General features: G+C 34.8%; 1 protein-coding gene across 1 annotated transcript in view; it reads left to right on the top strand.

Moving 5' to 3' along the window:
- Positions 1-18,757, top strand: part of LOC145317994 (uncharacterized) — a 56,326-nt gene extending 37,569 nt beyond the window's left edge. Inside the window, exons 16-26 of the mRNA XM_080159303.1 lie at positions 247-342; positions 667-756; positions 5,597-5,668; positions 5,971-6,041; positions 6,474-6,587; positions 7,155-7,357; positions 7,464-8,199; positions 11,991-12,050; positions 15,683-15,794; positions 16,296-16,443; positions 17,420-18,757. Of these exons, the coding sequence (XP_080015429.1) occupies positions 247-342; positions 667-756; positions 5,597-5,668; positions 5,971-6,041; positions 6,474-6,587; positions 7,155-7,357; positions 7,464-8,199; positions 11,991-12,050; positions 15,683-15,794; positions 16,296-16,443; positions 17,420-18,127 (2,410 nt within the window). The 3' untranslated portion in view covers positions 18,128-18,757. The remainder of the gene's footprint in view (positions 1-246; positions 343-666; positions 757-5,596; positions 5,669-5,970; positions 6,042-6,473; positions 6,588-7,154; positions 7,358-7,463; positions 8,200-11,990; positions 12,051-15,682; positions 15,795-16,295; positions 16,444-17,419) is intronic.
- The last annotated feature ends 1,223 nt before the right edge of the window (positions 18,758-19,980 follow it).

The raw sequence follows: 19,980 nt of genomic DNA, 5'->3' as shown, positions 1-19,980 counted from the left end.
AATGCAGATCCGAAACTCTGCTTTTAATTTGAACTTTAAAAGATTGTTGGGGTCATTTTTCAAGGGGCGATTTCCATGAGAGTTGGTTGGTACAATATCAGTTTAGCGGTTAGCTTGATCCTTCGTTACACATAGACAGATTGACATCCTGTTACTTTTAGATAAGGATTATGTTCAATAATAACAAAATATAATATCATAATCATTGCCCTTAATAGGCTTTAGTCTATTTTTTGATATTTTTAGCGAAGATATACTCCAGATGATAACTCGACAGTGCCAGATCGAGAAAGCAAAGAGTATTGGATCTGTCCTGAGAACAAATACTTCATCTGATGATGGGTAAATATTTTAAAGTAGATGCTCTATAAGTTCCTTTTTTCCTTTTTTTGTGTGTTTAGTTTCACTTTTCTGTCACACATTGGGATTTTACAGGGATGACTGAGTCAACTTGGTATGTCTTTACATGAAAGGACAGTCATATTTTTTCATTTCAAAAAGGCTTCAGTTTTCATAAAAAAAAAACAATCTTTTTCAATAACGCAATTGAGTTGTAGAAACTAATATTAAATTACTAGAAATATTGGCTTCATAACTGGGGAGGTGATGGTAATCATATATCTTCCATTGTTCTATCTCATAAGATTCCTTAAATTATATTTCTAGGGAAGATTCTGTTTGTGAGAAGAAGGAAGAGACAATACCAGATACTCTGGAAAACAGTCCATACAATTACAATATGCAGGATGGATTCAGGTCTGTACCGAACTATTGTTTATTAAATAAGATATTTATCCCAATAATAAAGTTTTTTTTTGTCTGAGGCTTGAGATTTTAGTGATTGCTGAACCGATTGAGTTCTCCATTTCAGGGAAGCTTCACATAGTATTTTGAATAGTTTTAGGTTAGTTTATTTTTAGATTGAAGGCTTGGAATGGGTTTTGCCATTTTCGCTTCAATCGCATTCCCTTCCAATTCAGAGCTAACGCAATTCTAGGAACACATCCGTTAATACTATTTATTTGTAGAATTACGACTTTCTTGACAGAGTAAAAATACGAGAAAATTTTTTAACCACACTTGATTTAACAAGAGCATGTGATTATAAGCACCTTCCAGCAGTGATTCTAAATGTTTTCTTAGTGATTATACTAGGGTTATGTTTAATATCCTTATATCAATTTTAAAAAATAAGTTTCGCCATGGTTTTATGAGAAAAACTTTGAAATGTCAGGCATTTTTTTGATATCATCAAATGTTTTGTTGAGTTCAAACTGCTGTGACACAAAAGTAAACTTTTTCAATGAAAAAGTTTAATTTAGAAAAAGGGATGGTAACGTGCAATATTGTAAACAGTTTTATCATTGTTCTTTAGTAATTTACAGCATTTGATTATGTTTTGACGTGTCATTTTATTTGAACCTTTGAACTCAACAAAACATTTATGATATTTCATCAAAAATGCTTAACATTTCAAAGTTTTATTTATAGAAAACCAAGGTGAAACTTTTTTTTTAAATTGAGATAATGCTATTAAACATAACCCTAGTATATTCACACAAAAAAAAACTCACGTCACTGCTAGACCATAGAATAAGGAGGAATAGAAGTGAAAACCCTAAAAATTTCTGGGAAATTAGAAGGAATCTTTGACTTGCGCAGTAAAGACAATAATGCTAAAGTACAAATCACAATGACTAGTTGGACAAAATTAGAAAAATCTAATTTGTATCAAAATCTAATATATACTGTTAAAATTTGTTTTGATCTTCATGATTTAAAATTAAGTATTGTAGTGTAACACGTTTGACTTTTTATAATATTATATAAATTCTTTGTAATCAGAAGGTAAATATTTACCCATAAACATAATTATCTGATTGGTACTAACACCTCCATTACACACCTCTTGATGAAGTGAAGACAGCATTACCTGCTTGGTCGCTTTAGACAAAGGAGAAAAGTAACTTAACATAATGTTGTTTTATTTTTGGTAAGTACAATTGACCACATTTGTAATTTTCAAGGGTCAGTTAAATGGGTACAGCCCCTTCCTCCCCCCTCCCTCCCTACCACAAGTTAATGTATGGATGTAGTTGCTATCATGTATAAATCAGCTGTTTAAAAACATACATAAGAGCGCAACCTAGTTTCATAATATAAATACACTAACAATATTTTTGTAAATTTTTTACATAATTAAATTTTTTAAGGCTTAAAATGCACATCAAATTCATTTTTAATCCATTGTGAATAGGGAAGAGAAAACTGGAAGCTTGGCTACAAGGCTTTTAGTAAACTATTGCAAAAGGAATTTATTTTGAATATTTTTTCTGAATAAGGGGGGGGTAAGTTTTGCCACTTTCGCGTAATCAGTGTTGTGTGGGCTAGGTATTGATCTGAGATTACAGGTTATTTAGGATAAAAGTTTACTTTTGGGTAGTAGTTCACGGAAATTTAATTATTTTTTGAATAGGTCTCCAGGTTCAGGTGCTGCAGGCTGGAAGGTCGTTTCTGGACAGGTATAAAATTTTAAAAAATTTTGTTTGAAGAGTTAGAGAGCAACTTATAAAACAAAATATGCTTCTTTTTGAATGTTATTAACATATCTGCAGAAAAAATTAAGATCGGCCTCCAGGTTCAGGTGCTGCAGGCCTCCAGGTACACTCTGGACAGGTAAAAATTAAAATTTTTTATTTGAAGAGTAAGAGGTACACTTATAAAACCAAATATGCATGTTTTTGGATGTTATTACCATATTTGAAGAAAAAAATGACAATCGGCCTCCAGGTTCAGGTGCTGCAGGCCTCCAGGTTCACTCTGGACAGGTAAAAAATAAAATTTCTTATTTGAAGAGTTACAGGTACACTTATAAAACAAAATATGCATCTTTTTGGATGTTATCATCACATTTGCAGAAAAATTAACAATCGGTCTCCAGGTTCAAGTGCTGCAGGCCTCCAGGTACACTCTGGACAGGTAAAAATTAAATTTTTTTATTTAAAGATTTACAGGTACACTTATTAAACAAAACATGCATCTTTTTGGATGTTATCATCATATTTGCAGAAAAATTTAAAATCGGCCTCCAGGTTCAGGTGCTGCAGGCCTCCAGGTACACTCTGGACAAATAAAAATTAAAATTTCTTATTTGAAGAGTTATAGGTACACTTATAAAACAAAATATGCATCTTTTTGGATGTTATCATCATATTTGCAGAAAAATTTAAAATCGGCCTCCAGGTTCAGGTGCTGCAGGCCTCCAGGTACACTCTGGACATGTAAAACTTAAAGTTTCTTATTGATTTATTTTTTAATATTAGAGGAAAGGTTTCTAAATAAAAAATTGTTAAAATATAATATAATAGCAAAATTTATCAAGTAAACCTTCTATTTGTGTTCCAGGCAGGCTCTGGTGGCCTCCAGGAGCCTGCAGGATAGCTAATAATCCTAATACATAATTTTTGAATTTAGAGAAAAGGTTATAAAATAGGAAATGGATAAATATCATTATCAAATAAAATACATATTATTTAATGTCCCTAGATGTGCTTTAGACAGGCTCAAGGTGGCCTCCATGAGACTGCTGGACAGGTTTAAAAAATTAATTTTATAATTTTTTTATTTAGATGAAAGGTTTGAGTTATGCTCCGGACAGGGTCAAGGTAGCCTCCAGGGGCCAGCTAAATAGATCTGAAGTATTTATTACTTTTTGTTTATGTATGGATTTCCACACATATGCAAAATATAATTCTGTCTCAGATATAATATTACAGATACTCAGAATGGGGAATGCACCTGAACCTGGAGGCCGATTGTAAATTTATCTTTAAATATGATAATAACATCCAAAATTACGCATATTTAGTCTAATAAGTGTACCTCTAACTCTTTAAAAAAGAAATTATAATTTTTACCTGTTTAGACTGGACCTGGAGGCCTGCAGCACCTGAAACTGGAGTCTGATTTTAATTTTAACTGCAAATATGATGATAACATCCAAAAAGATGCATATTTGGTTTAATAAATGTACCTGTTACTCTTCAAATAAAATATTTTATTTTTACCTGTCCATAGTGTACCTGGAGGCCAATTGTTATTATTTCTTCAAATATGGTAGTAACATCCAAAAAGATGCATATTTGGTTTAATAAATGTACCTGTAACTCTTCAAATAAAATATTTGATTTTTACCTGTCCAGAGTGTACCTGGAGGCCTGCAGCACCTGAACCTTGAGACCAATTGTCATTTTTTCTTCAAATATAGTAATAACATCCAAAAAGATGCATATTTGGTTTAATAAGTGTACCTGTAACTCTTCAAATAAGAAATTTTAATTTTTACCTTTCCAGAGTGTACCTGGAGGCTTGCAGCAGCTGAACCTGGAAGCCGATTTTAAATTTTTCTGCAAATATGATAACATCCAAAAAGATGCATATTTTGTTTTATAAGTGTACCTGTAACTCTTCAAATAAATAATTTTAATTTTTACCTTTCCAGAGTGTACCTGGAGGCTTGCAGCAGCTAAACCTGGAAGCCGATTTTAAATTTTTCTGCAAATATGATAACATCCAAAAAGATGCATATTTTGTTTTATAAGTGTACCTGTAAATCTTTAAATAAGAAGTTTTAATTTTTACCTGTTCCGAGTGTACCTGGAGGCCTGCAGCACCTGAACCTGGAGGCCGATTTTAAATTTTTCTGCAAATATGATGATAACATCCAAAAAGATGCATATTTTGTTTAATAAGTGTACCTGTAACTCTTCAAATAAATTTTTTAAATTTTTTAACTGTCCAGAGTGTACCTGGAGGCCTGCAGCACCTGAACCTGGAGGCCGATTGTTAATTTTTCTGCAAATATGATGATAACATCCAAAAAGATGCATATTTGGTTTTATAAGTGTACCTGTAACTCTTCAAATAAAAAATTTTAATTTTTACCTGTCCAGAGTGTACCTGGAGGCCTACAGCACCTGAACCTGGAGGCCGATTTTAAATTTATCTGCAAATATGATGATAACATCCAAAAAGATGCATATTTTGTTTTATAAGTGTACCTGTAACTCTTCAAATAAGAAATTTTAATTTTTTTCCTGTCCAGAGTGTACCTGGAGGCCTGCAGCACCTGAACCTGGAGGCCAATTTTAATTTTTTTTGCAGATATGTTAATAACATTCAAAAAGAAGCATATTTTGTTTTATAAGTTGCTCTCTAACTCTTCAAACAAAATTTTTTTAAATTTTATACCTGTCCAGAAACGACCTTCCAGCCCGCAGTACCTGAACCTGGAGACCTATTCAAAAAATGATTAAATTTCCGTGAACTACTACCCAAAAGTAAACTTTTATCCTAAATAACCTATAATCTCAGATCAATACCTAGCCCACACAACACTGATTACGCGAAAGTGGCAAAACTTACCCCCCCCTTACTGAAATCATGTTATTTACTAACAGCCTTATAGCCGTTTTGGTCTTTCAATTGTTCCAATTTTACTTCAGGCTAGCTAGGCAGAATCTTCTATCTGGATTCTATTCTATACTTTATCTTCTTTGTGCTAGACAAATTATTATTTAAATTATTTATTTTTTAGAGGTGAGAAGAGAAAGTGTGACGAAACCGGTGAAGGATTGTTTGCAAATATGCAAGAAGCAATGCCTTACAGGTCGTCTGAATATCTAATATTATTAACCGTTTGATGGATTTTAAAAAAAGATTTGTTTGTTTATATCGAGCGAGGTTTTTATTTTGTTGAAAAAATCTCGTTTCCAACACCTTAGACGTCAAAGGGGAGGGGGTGGGTGGAGCAAAGTGGTATTATCCCCCTCAAACTTTGAAACATCTCATTTAACCTCTCCACAAAATTTTTTTAAAATTAGAAAACCTCTCCCCTCAAACCTTTGAAACCCCTAATTTCAACACCTCAAACAAAAGCTTGAACGTCCTTGTCTAATACTTACTTTATAGAAGGGATGAATGTTGGTGGAACGAGGATAATTATGCAGTACAGCCGTCTTTAATGGACTATAATGTATCAGGTAGCAATTAAAAGTTATTACATCTCTAATTGCCAAAGCAGTGGAATGTATGTGAGTTTACATACCATGTCCATTTTAATTTTTTTCGGCTGGAAGTAATTGGATGTTTATATGTAATTGTGTCTCTCTAAATAAAATTTTCCGTCTTTTCTTTTTTCCTTCGAATTTTAAAATTATGGACTTCAGAAAATGATTTCTAGATGTTTAAGGTTTTGTATATCTTTACATGAGATGGTAGTAATCTCTTTTTGTTTAAAAAAGGCATCTGTTTATGATGTTATATGCATGACGCACTCCTATAATAATCGATATATTATTACTGGATGTTGCACCAGATTTTCATGTACTCTGATAAACGTCACCCCATATGCCTCTTTTATCTCGTCTCCTTCCCTCCTGCTGGGTGAATGAACTGACCACATTTATATTTAGGCCCAGCAGAAATAACAGGAGGACAGCATAATGTAGAAGAGGTCTCGGGCGAAGTTGAGTGTGATTTCTTTATACCTCAACAACAACAACCATCTTATATGTGGCATAGATATGGTAATGGCTTTACTATTACTTAAATCTTACACCAGATTATCATATACTCTATTAAAGTAAAATTTGTAGCTGGATAAAATAACGACCCCCCAATCCACACCCTTCACCCCATCCCCTCCCCTTCTACTGGATGAACGGACTGGCTAATAAATGATGAATATATTCCCGTGTCATAATATCCACGTATATTCTACATCCATTGATATAGTAAGCTATTCTCAAAGCTCTACCTTTCTTTGTGTTTTTGTTTGTTGCCATTTGCAAAGGAAATGGAAATCTCGCATCCTTTCCTTTATACAATTGGAAGCGAATAATAAATCAATCATGTCAGTTAATATCTAAATCATAATTTTGAATCTTCATAGTTCTATAATACCTTCGTGACCTATTTTCACATACTCTCGACTGCGCATATAGCCTTACCGGCTATGAATTTTTAAAAAAATATGCTCTAAAAATATTGAATTAACCAATCGGTTAATATCTTCTGGAACAAAAATGTAAATAAAAATCTTACTTGTTATGTTTTTAAATTTTTCCCTCATCTATAATATTATATATTTACAGGGGATACAAGAGTAACCAAATCCAAGCATAAGAGATTAAGCCTGCCTCGACAATACAATCCAGCTGCTGTACAGCCTGCAACAGCGCCTGTCAAGCAGACAAGAAAAGTGCCGCCAAAACCTGTCAACAATGAAGAAATTATAGATGAACTTCTTGATAGCATCAATATACCAGACGAGATTCCAGACTTTCCCCTTTTTGAGGTTGGTATTATTTAGAAGCGCAGCCTTGGTTAGTTTATCAAAATTTAAATATTGACACCCTGTTACTTTTATGATACTGTAAATGTTTGAACTCATATTTATTTAGGTTCCTGAGAACGTATTAGAATTCGAAGAAGAACAACGAAAACTAGAACAAGAAGAACATCTCACCAAAGATACACTTGAAAATCTACCAAACGAAGAATCTCTTAAAACTGATTATTGTATAAAACCAGATAAAAATCTATCAACTGATAGCGGAATTGCGATGATGCCTGAGAGTGAAACCAAATCATCTAGCAAGATTAGCGAATCCTTAATGAGCTTTTTGAATGAAACTGGAAATGATTCGGATAATGACAATGAAGATAAGGTTGAAAACATACCCAACGAGGACGACCTCAATAGCCAACAACCTCAAGCTGTTACAAGTGATGACGATGAGATATGCAAGGAGATGCATCTAGACACTGATGACTCAGTCTTGAATCAAGATCTTGACATTACAGAGGAGTCACTTGACAGCATTAATCCGCCAATGAAAACAGACCATGATCAATACCACGAGGAGGAAAAATCACCAACTGAAAACGAAATAGATAAGGATAATGGTGAAAAAGAAGTCAATCACTATGACAAAATCAATGATGTTAAGTCTTTCCTAAACATTTCTGACATATCGTCAATAGCAAATCTACGTGAGATGAATTATGATGCTTATGATGCTCATGGCGATGATGATGATGATGTTGGAAGCTGTAAGTTTTCAGAGGATGAGTCAGATGATGACCAGAAAAGCTCTGTTCAGGATGAACTGGAGAAACTAGATCTATCAGACGATGGCAAGTTTTCAATTTAAGGGGGGGGGTTTTAATGCAACCATCTCGTAATCAGTGATTAAATGGCACTTAGAATTCGAATTTCGATCTGAAATTTTGCATGAGTAATCCTTGGTAGGTCTATTTTCCCTAAATCGAACAAAAAGTTGGAAAAGTAACGGCTGGCGGCTGGCAGCTCAGCCGTTTAGCCGTTTTTTGCCTATTTTCAGGGCAAATTCATCATTAATTACGTAGGAATCAACTTTTAAAAACATATTTTGGGTTTAATTCATCGTAAATGATAGCAATAACCATTTTTTAAATTTCTAGTACCAGCTGCTAAACGGCTAGAACCGGCTGAAAACGGCTGGGAGCTGCCAAGAGTATGAAGGGTAGATATGGCTTGTGACGTATCTAGGGGTAGGTTTTTATGGCTGCTGAGCTCAAAAATACTACCAAAACTAGTGGCGGCCCATCCATATGGCAGCTGGGTAACAGCTGCAGCTCAGCTGGGAGCGGCCAAGAGTAGAATGAGTAGATAGGGCTTGTGACGTGTCTAGGGGTAGGTTTTTAAGGGTGCTGAGCTCAAAAATACTACCAAAAATAGTGGCGGCCCATCCATATGGCAGCTGGGTAACAGCTGCAGCTCAGCTGGGATCGGCCAAGAGTAGAATGAGTAGATAGGGCTTGTGACGTGTCTAGGGGTAGGTTTTTATGGGTGCTAAGCTCAAAAATACTACCAAAAATAGTGGCGGCCCATCCATATGGTGGCTGGGTAACAGCTGCAGGTCAGCTGGGAGCGGCCAAGAGTAGAAAGAATAGATAGGGATTGTGAGGTGTCTATGGGTAGGTTTTTATGGGTGCTAATCTCAAAAAAAACTACCAAAAATAGTAACGGCCCATCCATATGGCAGCCGGGTAACAGCTGCAGCTCAGCTGGGAGTGGCCAAAGGTAGAATGAATAGATAGGGCTTGTGATGTGTCTGGGTAGGTTTTTATGAATGCTGAGCTCAAATTACTACCAAAAATAGTGGTGGTCTATCCATATGGTTGCTGGGTAACAGGGGTATGTCTGGGCTCAAAAATACTATCAAAAATAGTAGCGGCCCATCTATAATCCTGATATTGCAGCTTGGTAACAGCTGCAGCTCAGCTGGGAGCAGCCAAGAATAAAATGAGTACATAGGGCTTGTGACGTGTCAAGGGGTAGGTTTTAATGGGTGCTAAGCTCAAAAAAAACTACCAAAAATAGTGGTGGCCCATCCATATGGTTGCTGGGTAATAGCTGCAGCTGTGCAGTAAACCGTTGTTTAAGACTCAGCTGTTAGCACTTTTTGGGACTATTAAAGGATAACCAAATATTGAATATTTCAGTATTGATTTAGTTGTTATTTAGTTAAACAGCTGAAATTGGCTAAGAACAGTTATTAACAAATAAAAGTAAAAGTTTAAGACATAGGTAGCTTGTGATGTGTGGGGTAAATTTTTATAGGTGTCAAGCATATTAATACTCCCCAAAAATAGTAAGGCCCATCCATATGCATCAGGGTAATGGCTGCTGCTCAGCTGTAGCTGTTACCCAGCGGCCATATGGATGGGCCTCACTATTATTAGTAGTATTTTAGAGCTCAACACCCCCATAAAAAGTTAAAAACCTACCCCTAGAAATGTCACATGCTATATCTACAACATATACTTTTGGCTGTTGATAACTGTTTTCAGACGTTATTGGTAGTTTTCAGTGAAATCTAGAAATTAAAAAAGTGTTATTAGTAATATGTCCATGAAATAAAGTTATAATGTTAATTAGGAGAAGTTTAATTCTACTGAAATAATAGGTATATTTTTTTATATTCTTCACACGTCACAAGCCCTATGTAGTCATTTTACTCTTGGCTGCTCCCAGCTGTTACCACCAAGCTGCAATATGGATGGGCCGCCACTATTTTTGGTAGTATTATTGAGCTCAGACCTACCCCTGTTACCCAGCAACCATATGGATGGACCACCACTATTTTTGGTAGTAATTTTGAGCTCAGCATTCATAAAAAACTACCCCTAGACACGTCACAAGCCCTATCTACTCATTCTACTCTTGGCCGCTCCCAGCTGAGTTGCAGCTGTTACCCAGCTGCCATATGGATGAGCCGCCACTATTTTTGGAAGTATTTTTGAGCTCAGCAGCCATAAAAACCTACCTCTAGACACGTCACAAGCCCTATGTACTCATTTTACTCATGGTTTCCCAGCTGAACTGCCGCTGTTACCCAGCTGCCATATGGATGGGCCGCAACTATTTTAGGTAGCATTTTTGAGCTCAGCACCCATAAAAACCTAACCCTAGACATGTCACAAGCCCTATGTACTCATTCTACTCTTGTCCGCTCCCAGCTGAGCTGCAGCTGTTACCCAGCTGCCATATGGATGAGCCGCTACTATTTTTGGAAGTATTTTTGAGCTCAGCAGCCATAAAAACCTACCCCTAGACACGTCACAAGCCATATCTACCCTTCATACTCTTAACAGCTCCCAGCCGTTTTCAGCCGGTTCTAGCTGTTTAGCAGCTGGTACTAGAAATTTTAAAAATGTTTATTGCTATCATTTACCATGAATTAAACCAAAAATAAGTTTTTAGGTAGCATAAAAACCTACCTCTAGACACATCACATGCCCTATCTACTCATTCTACTCTTGGCCGCTCCCAGCTGACCTGCAGCTGTTACCCAGCTGCCATATGGATGGGCCGCCACTATTTTTGGTAGTATTTTTGAGCTTAGCACCCATAAAAACCTACCCCTAGACACGTCACAAGCCCTATATACTCATTCTACTCTTGGCCGCTCCCAGCTGAGCTGCAGCTGTTACCCAGCTGCCATATGGATGAGCTGCCACTATTTTTGGAAGTATTTTTGAGCTCAGCAGCCATAAAAACCTACTTATAGACACGTCACAAGCCATATCTACCCTTCATACTCTTGGCAGCTCCCAGCCGTTTTCAGCCGGTTCTAGCCGTTTAGCAGCTGGTACTAGAAATTTAAAAAATGGTTATTGCTATCATTTACCATGAATTAAACCAAAAATAAGTTTTTAAAAGTTGATTCCTACGTAATTAATGATGAATTTGCCCTGAAAATAGGCAAAAAACGGCTAAACGGCTGAGCTGCCAGCCGCCAGCCGCTACTTTTCCAACTTTTTGTTCGATTTAGGGAAAATAGACCTACCAAGGATTATTCATGCAAAATTTCAGATCAAAATTCGAATTCTAAATGCCATTTAATCACTGATTACGAGATGGTTGCATTAAAAACCCCCCCCCTTATTAATATCATTTTGTCCATTCAGATTATCTCTACCTAAGCAATTTCTATGTGTACATTCAAACACGCTAGCAGTAGATACCATTTATATGTTTAATGTGTATTTATCGCATCATAAAATAGGCAGCTTTTCACGGATATTGAAATGAAAAATTATAAGATTTATACGAGTTTTGTTAGACTCGTAGGGCTAGCAAAACTGGTTTTTATTTAGGTAATGATATGTATTTTAATATTCGTGGACAATTGTCTGTAATACGATGCTATGAATGATTTTTCAGTATGGCTGATAACCGGTTGAAATCCAGCAGATATTAATCGGTTTCAGAGTCATTCTGGAAACACCCTTTTGTCACTTTACCGTTTTTCATTTTAACATATTTTTCCACACATAGATTGACTTAACAAATGAAATAAAAACAATTTTTAAAACGTAGTGTGCCTTTTGAATTTTATTGCCCATCTCTACTGATTGGATAAATAGTTCTTGTCTTTTAGAGGATGTTTGGCCAGAACCAGTTCCAGCAATGGACATCCTTCCTGAAAAGATTATTCCAGGTAGGACAATTTTATATTATTTAGCATGTTGTATCACCAGGTAGTCTTTAACAAAACTAAGTATGGTAATGTTTATACTTTAAAGATAAGTTGCTTATTAAGCTAGGATTTTTTTCAAGCTTCTGATTACAGAAGGTTTACTAACAGAGAGTATATTAAGGGGGGGGGGAGGGTTTAATGCAACCATCTCGTAATCAATGTATAAATGGCACTTAGAATTCGAATTTTGATCTGAAAATTTGCATGAGTAATCCTTGGTAGGTCTATTTTCCCTAAATCAAACAAAAAGTTGAAAAAGTAACGGCTAACGGCTCAGCCGTTTAGCCGTTACTTACCTACTTATTTTAGATTTTAAAAGAAAAATGAAGAAAAAAATTTTGGAGGGGCCGAAATTTTTTTTTTCAGGGGGGTGCCCCCCCCCCCCCCCCCTCATTTTTAATTTAAGTTAAAAAAAAATTTTAATTAAAAACAAAATTGGGGGGGGGGATTTTTCATTTTTTGGAGGGTTGGGGGTGTCAAACCCCCCAAGAAAATAGTTATAAACCTTCCCGGGACCTATGAGAAGCTACCCTGTTAAGGAGAACCCGATCGGTTCAGCGGTTAGCGAGATCCTTCGGTACAAACATACAAATACACAAACACACAAACATCCTGTTACTTTATTATTATACTTGCGGCTACGCCCCTAGAGGCCTCTAGGGGCACTTGAGGAGGAGAGAGTCGAATTTAATAATTGAATTTCTTATTTTAGATTTTAAAAGAAAAATTTTTTTAAAAATTTGGGGGGGCCAAAAAACATACAAACATACAAACACACAAACATCCTGTTACGTTACTTTATTATAAGGACTAGCGGTTACGCCCCTAGAGGCCTCGAGGGGCACTTGAGAAGGGGAGAGTCGAATTTGATAACCCAATTTTTTTATTTTAGATTTTAAAGTAAAAAGTGAAAAAAAAATTTGGGGGGGTTCCTCCCCCCTAATTTTTAATTTTAGTTTTAAAAAAAATTTTGGGGGGGATTTTTCTTTTTTTTGGAGGGGGGTGTCCCACCCCCCAAGAAAATAGTTATAAACCTTCCCGGGACCTATGAGAAGCTACCCTTTTAAGGAGAACCCGGTCGGTTCAGCGGTTAGCAAGATCCTTCGGCGCGGTACAAACAAACACACAGACACACAAACATCCTGTTACTTTAGTGTAAGGATATCTATTCATAAGGACACTCTTTAGGATGATTTAACCCTTAAAGCCGCCCACTGCACGGTCCCCGACTTGCTGAATCATCTTAAATAATGTCCTTGTGAATAGACAAAGCGTATTCAAGGAATAAAAATTAAGAGCAAATTGTTAAAGGTAAGTTTTACATCAAAATAGGCCAATAAAGGCCTAAAAACTCCATTTCCGCAGGATTGTTTGTACCTAACCTAACCTAAAAATAAAATAAAAAAAATTGAATTTTTTTTTCATTTAGATGTAGTACATATTGGACTAGGCTTATGTACCAATTTTCAAGAATCTAGCTCAATATTTAGACCATTTTGCTCCCCTTTAAGAAAAATCCTAAAAGGTTTTGATCCAACGCGAATAGGAAAATTTATCATAAAACTTGGGGGACTAGTGTAATAAACAGCCAAAGTTTTAACTTACTCATGTTGGTCTCATCACTGGGAATGTAAATCAATTTATCGTCTATTGTCTTTACCTTAAGATCCCTTATCATAAACAAAACAAAAATTTACGAGTTACAAATAATTTATTAAAAACCAATAATAAAAATTACAACATGATGCATTATATAGGTATTTATAATATTTATTTAACACAAAAAAATATAATTATAATAGATTCATAGCATATCAATTTATCTTGAAATGAAAAAATAAACATAATATTCTGACATACTGACAATTTGAACATGCGTATTAAACTTATTGAACGGGCCAAATTCATCATTGGAATGATCATGATCATAATCACTGCAAATGATAAACTGTGCATTAACTCCATGAGCTACGATGGCAGGAGAGGTACAGCAGACGACTGGCATGTTTGTCATATTGTTGGCAGCAGCAGTAATCCTTCTTTGAATGAAAAAATAAAAACTTATTTTTCCGTTTGGAAATTGCCAGTTGTTAACAAACCTATTAATCTCCGAGCCAAATTCATCTGAATGATCATGGCCATCAACACTGCAAATGATACACTGGTCCGTAACTCCATTAGCTACGAAGAAAGGATAGGTAAAGCAGACGCCTGGCATGTTTGTCATGTTGTTGGCAGCGGCAGTAATCCTTCTCTGGCGGAAAATCTTGATACAGAAAAGAAAAATTGTCAGACATAGTAGAAAACAAATCGGTTCAATCATTGTGACGCTTTCTTGTAAACTAAACTTGTAGATTTTAATCCCTTGCTTTTATACCCAGCTAAGGGTTTGGAAGCATCTCGCGCCCGGTCATAGGATGTTAACATCCCCCCCTTCCCCCTACTCCTTTCGTAAGAGCGACACAATACTTGAAAACCCCTCTTGTATAAGACGACCGGTATGTCTTGCTCAAATCTCCATCCACTTCAAAGTAAAACTATTTTTTTTTTTAAATTAAACGTATTTAGATGTTTGATCAATAAATAAAGGGGGGGGGGGGTAATGCAACCATCTCGTAATCAATGTATAAATGGCAATTCGAATTTTGATCTGAAATTTCGCATGAGTAATCCTTGGTAGGTCTAAAGGGTGTGCAAAAAAAATGCGGACCTTTTTAAAATTTAGATTGCGCGGCTTGTGTTAATAGTAGAAAAACGTTATGTATATCATTAGAACCGAGTTTAGGAGCTACGTAGAAGAATGTCCCAACTGACTTAAAACTTGACTTGAGAGTAAATCATTAAAGATAAAAAAAAGTGTGTGCAAAAATGCAAACATTTTTAAAATTCAATCTGCTCGGCTTGTGTGAATAGTAGAAAAATGCTATGTACATCGTTAGAACCGTCATAAGCTCTATTTTGTGGAAATGTAAGTACGATTTTTGTGCTATTTTTAGTTTAGGAGCTGTATTGATAAATGTGAGAAAAGTGGAAAAAATTTTCTTTAATGATTTACTCGAAAGTCAAGTTTTAAGTTAGTTGGGACATTCTACCACATAGCTCATAAATTATATGAAGCACAGGAATCGTTTTCACATTTCAAATAATAGACTTCATAGCGGTTCTAATGATATGCATAACGTTTTTCTACTATTAACACAAGCTGAGCAATTAGAATTTTAAAAATGTACGTATTTTTATTTGCATACCCTTTAATTTAATCTTTAATGATTTACTCGCAAGTCAAGTTTTAAGCCAGTTGGGACATTTTACCACATAGCTCCTAAACTATACGTAGCATAGGAATCGTTTTTATATTTCAAAAAAAATAGACTTCATAACGGTTCTAATGGTATGCATAACGTTTTTCTACTATTAACACAAGCCGCGCAATCTAAATTTTAAAAAGGTTTTCCTTTTTTTGTGCACACCCTTTATTTTCCCTAAATCTATCTTCCCTGCAATGTTTATGTTTTTTATTTAACACTCTTATTTTTATATTTTGTACACTAAGTAATCCTTATTCCGTGATTTAAATAATCTAATTTTTATAGTACAACAGAAAATAAGAGTAGCAAAAGTTGGAAAAGGGACCCCTTCAACATCAGATTTGTATAGAAGAAAATTAAATACCAAATCAAGTTTGATGGACGATTTGTTTTTAAGGTATAATTTTTGCTATTTTAAAATTGTTCGTGAAAATTATTAAAAGTTGGAAATATGTACTACATGTAAATCCTAAACTTGTGCTATGGATGTAAGTAAAAATTATTTATATAGTATTAGAGATGCGCTCTACCCATTTATATATTTACTTTACTCGTTCTAAAAATAAAATCTTCCCTATCAATCTACTTATGTTTTCATAAGCAGCGTATCTACTCTTCAACAAGCTCCGTTATAACAGGGATCTAAATGGATGACACAATAGCCGATAAATTGATGTACAATCTCCAATTATGATACACAAAATTACCCCTTCTAAATAATACAATTAATGGTTAAAACGTTTGGGCAACCTACTTAATAAACCAACCAATCAAAATTCGATCAAATTTGTTAAAACAACGAATAAGAAACGTTATTATAAAACTTTGGGGACTAGTGTAATAAAACAGCCCAATGTCCCCTTCCTCCCTGTTAGTTTCATCTGTTTATTGATTATAGTTCTGACGAAGATGATGATTTTAAGAAGAATGATCTTGTTAAAACAACTCTTGCTCCAGTCAAAGACACTGCTAAGAAACAAATTAAAATGGACAGTAAAGCTAAGGTATCTACACACACAGAGAATGTCCAAAATCAAAAGAACAAGGTTTAAATCAATGATATGGTAATATTAAAGCATCATCTTTTAAGCAGGACTCCCGTTTTAGATACATCTAAATTATGATATTTGTTGTGTGATTACTGGAGGCTTCGTCATGTGAGAGTGCTGAATCATCCCATTCCCACCCCTCCAAATCTTATATCCCATTAACATAACATCCTACCCAGTGTTACGGATCCGCATTGATTGTATGCGGATCCGGATCCTCCAAATTTGGTCAGTGCGAATCCGGATCTTTGACAATAAAAATAAAATCACCAAATTTTTCAAAAAATATTTATTCTTTAATATCGAAGTCAAAAATACTTTTAATTTTCAAGTCTGAACCTAAACCTTAAAGATTGGCTCTCATCACGAGAATGTCTGAGATGATGTCCTCTTTTGTAGAATTTGTAAGTGACTATTTATATAAATTTAGGTAGATTTTTCCATAAATTTATACCCCAGGATCCGGATCCGCATTTTTTTGCGGATCCGGATCCTTGCATGGACTCAAAAAATGCGGATCCTTGCGGATCAGGATCCGCAACACTGATCCTATCCCCCAATGGATTTATTATTACTTGGATCTTACACCAGATGTTCTCTAATAAAGTGAAACATGAAGCGGGCTAATATAACGATCGCCCCTCTCAACATCCCATTGACCCGATCCCCTCCCCTTCTACTGGATAAACGAACTGAACAATAAATGACAGAGGAAATACAACCTTAATTGACTAAAATTTTTCCCGTCATAATATCCACGTATATTTTACATCCATTTATTACCCTAAAAAATAGCTAAAAACCTTGGCAGGACCAGTAAGTATTAGTATTTTCAATAAGAAAAGCATAACCCAATGATTTAACAGTTAGCGAGATTTTAAGGAACAGGCCGACATAAAATATTTTTATTCTTAAATTTTATTACATTTTCTATTTAAAATATATTCCCATTTTCAAGATTTAAATATGTAAGGTTGAAAACGGAGACAGATTTGAACCACCCGTAAAAAAGGCAAAAACAATCAATTCAAACAATCAAATTTCTACGAAACAAATTGAGAAAAACCAAAGCAAGAAAGAAAACAAGGCCGACAAATCCGATTTAACCGTAAAGGTGACAAAAGATGTAGAACAAAAAAGTAAATGTAAAAAGGTCTTCACGGCATCTACTCCAATAAGAACGAGGCCCTGCAGAGTTGACGTAAAAATTATTAAAGGGCTAGAATTAACAATTAAAAATTATTTTATTAACAATCCGACTAAGCAAATGAAAAAGCCCAAAAGAGTCACTTTCAAGGAAGATCTTGTGTCACTGAGACGGATCGAAGATGATACGTGGAATGATGCACTTGCTTCTCCAGTGGAACATATGGTTGCCACAAAAGAAGTGAAGAATGATGCCACTGTGGAAAATGTTGTTGAAGAATTGTTTGCCGACTGTCCGACCAAATCATGCAACACGAAAGAGGATGAGAAAGTGATCAAATTCAGTAAAGCCGTAGAAATAAACAAGGCCTGTAGTTCCTCAAATATCTCAACAACCAAATCTGACAGTAGAGTAAATAAAACCGACAAGAAAAATTCCAAGGAAAAAAGTTTTATACATCTTATTTACCCCCCCCCCCCCTTCAGTGCTTCAAGAGGCTTTAAAGGAGGGGGGGGGGGGTTTATTATGTTTTAACATTAGTATCCTTATTCCATAAAAATGTATCATGTGACCAAATAACCCCACTTAAAAAATTTTAATAGCTCTTATCTGTTGCTCGGCTAATATATTTTTTAAAAGTCCAGTATAAACAATTTTTTCTTCCACCCATGTACTGTACAAGTAATCATAAATTTTAGAGAGTTAGATTTCTGTATGTTTCGTAACTCAATAGAGTAACACAAGAGGGGTAAGGGATATGTCTCTATCCCAAGGACCTTGTGCCAACTCTCAATTGGGTCTTTGGAAATCCATCAATAGTATCGAGAATATTAACACAGCCAAGTAGCAGAAAAAAAATTTGCTAGCAGGCGAAAAAGGTCCTTGGAAAAGGGAGGCAGATAGTTAACTATATTTACATCAATATTTACTAGGTAGAGATCTATTGTTCGTTCTAGAATTTTAAAAGTTTTGACATAAAATTAAACAGTAGATAAAAGATCAATATTTTTTCATAGCACAAATAAAACAAATATAAAACTTATTTTTTTTGCACAAGTGTGATGTGTTCCAAAGGAAGGTGAAGCTTGCAGAGGTTAAAAACCACATGGCTCGTCACATTGAGAACGGGGATAATTTAGATGACTTTCTCTATTCAAAATATAGGAACATGCACAGATTTTATTTAACTAAAGTTAACAACCTAATCTTTATCGCAAGAAAATTTGAATTTTGGTAATTAAAATGAATATTCAGATTCAGTGGTTCTTGGAATCGTTGAAGATTTACAAAGCAAATGAACGAAGGTCTATAAATCATAAAGTATCTTTTAATAATGTTTTTTGTCCTCCTTTCCTGGCGTTTTCTCTTAAATTACCTTGTTGAGCAACGAAATCACTCCCCCCCCCCCCCCTTATTTTGAAACAAAACTTTTGGGTTGTCTTTGTAGTCCCGCAATGGTTAGACATAGGAGAAAATAACTACACCCGCTCTAATTTTAATTTATTTAAAAAATGGATAAGGAGGTTTTCAGTGCTCGACAGGTACTTGAGGGACAGGCACATCTTTCTATTCTTGAATTATTATTTTTACTCGAAGGATTTTAGTAAATCTGTATATGATGTATTATAGAGAAAAGAATCCAGAGTTGGATATAGAGTGTGATAGGTGTCTCAGAGTTGTGAAACACCTTTCAACTCACAAGAAGATCCACAACTAATAATATTTATAAACTTCAAAATAAACAATCTTGTTAATGTAAATTTTAAGTGACTTAAATATAAATTATTTTGATAATTTGTCAAATCTGTAAATACTACGTTAAACTTTTGCTTTTAATGTTTTGTTATATGTACCTAAAATAATATCTAAGTCTTTAGTGTTGATACATCCATAAACCAATACCATTGGTCTTTTGCTGTTCATTGTCATGAAAGAATTTGGTAAAAAGACATTATTTTTTATAATAAAGGTGTTATATATTTGTTATGCCATTATGTGAAGAAAAGGTAAATAGTTTTCTTCTCCCACCAATTGAAAATTTTTCAGTTCTTTCTCGTCATTTGTACAATCCGTTAGGACATCTTAAACTTTAGTCTCCAAAAAGTTTGTTTGTGTGTCTGTGCGTCACTCTTATGAATATGGTTTTAGTTTGTTTGTTTGTCCGTCTAGATGATAATTTTCGTATTTATCTATCATATCAATGACTTCAAATGATTAAATAAGCAAAAGATCAGTGATTATGCTAATTTTGAATTATGTAATAAAAATAAACTTGTGCCATATTTGTTAAATTGCAAAGCAAAATAATTTGTTTTTGTTCTGTTAATCTTTCTTGTGTTATGATGTGATAAAACAACTATAATGTATTTACTGTATGTATTTTTTTC

Source organism: Acartia tonsa, chromosome 4 (assembly GCF_053477335.1).
Source record: "Acartia tonsa isolate MP-2025a chromosome 4, ASM5347733v1, whole genome shotgun sequence".
NCBI classification, from domain to species: Eukaryota; Metazoa; Arthropoda; class Copepoda; order Calanoida; family Acartiidae; genus Acartia; species Acartia tonsa.
This window is presented reverse-complemented; position numbering and strand designations above follow the sequence as displayed.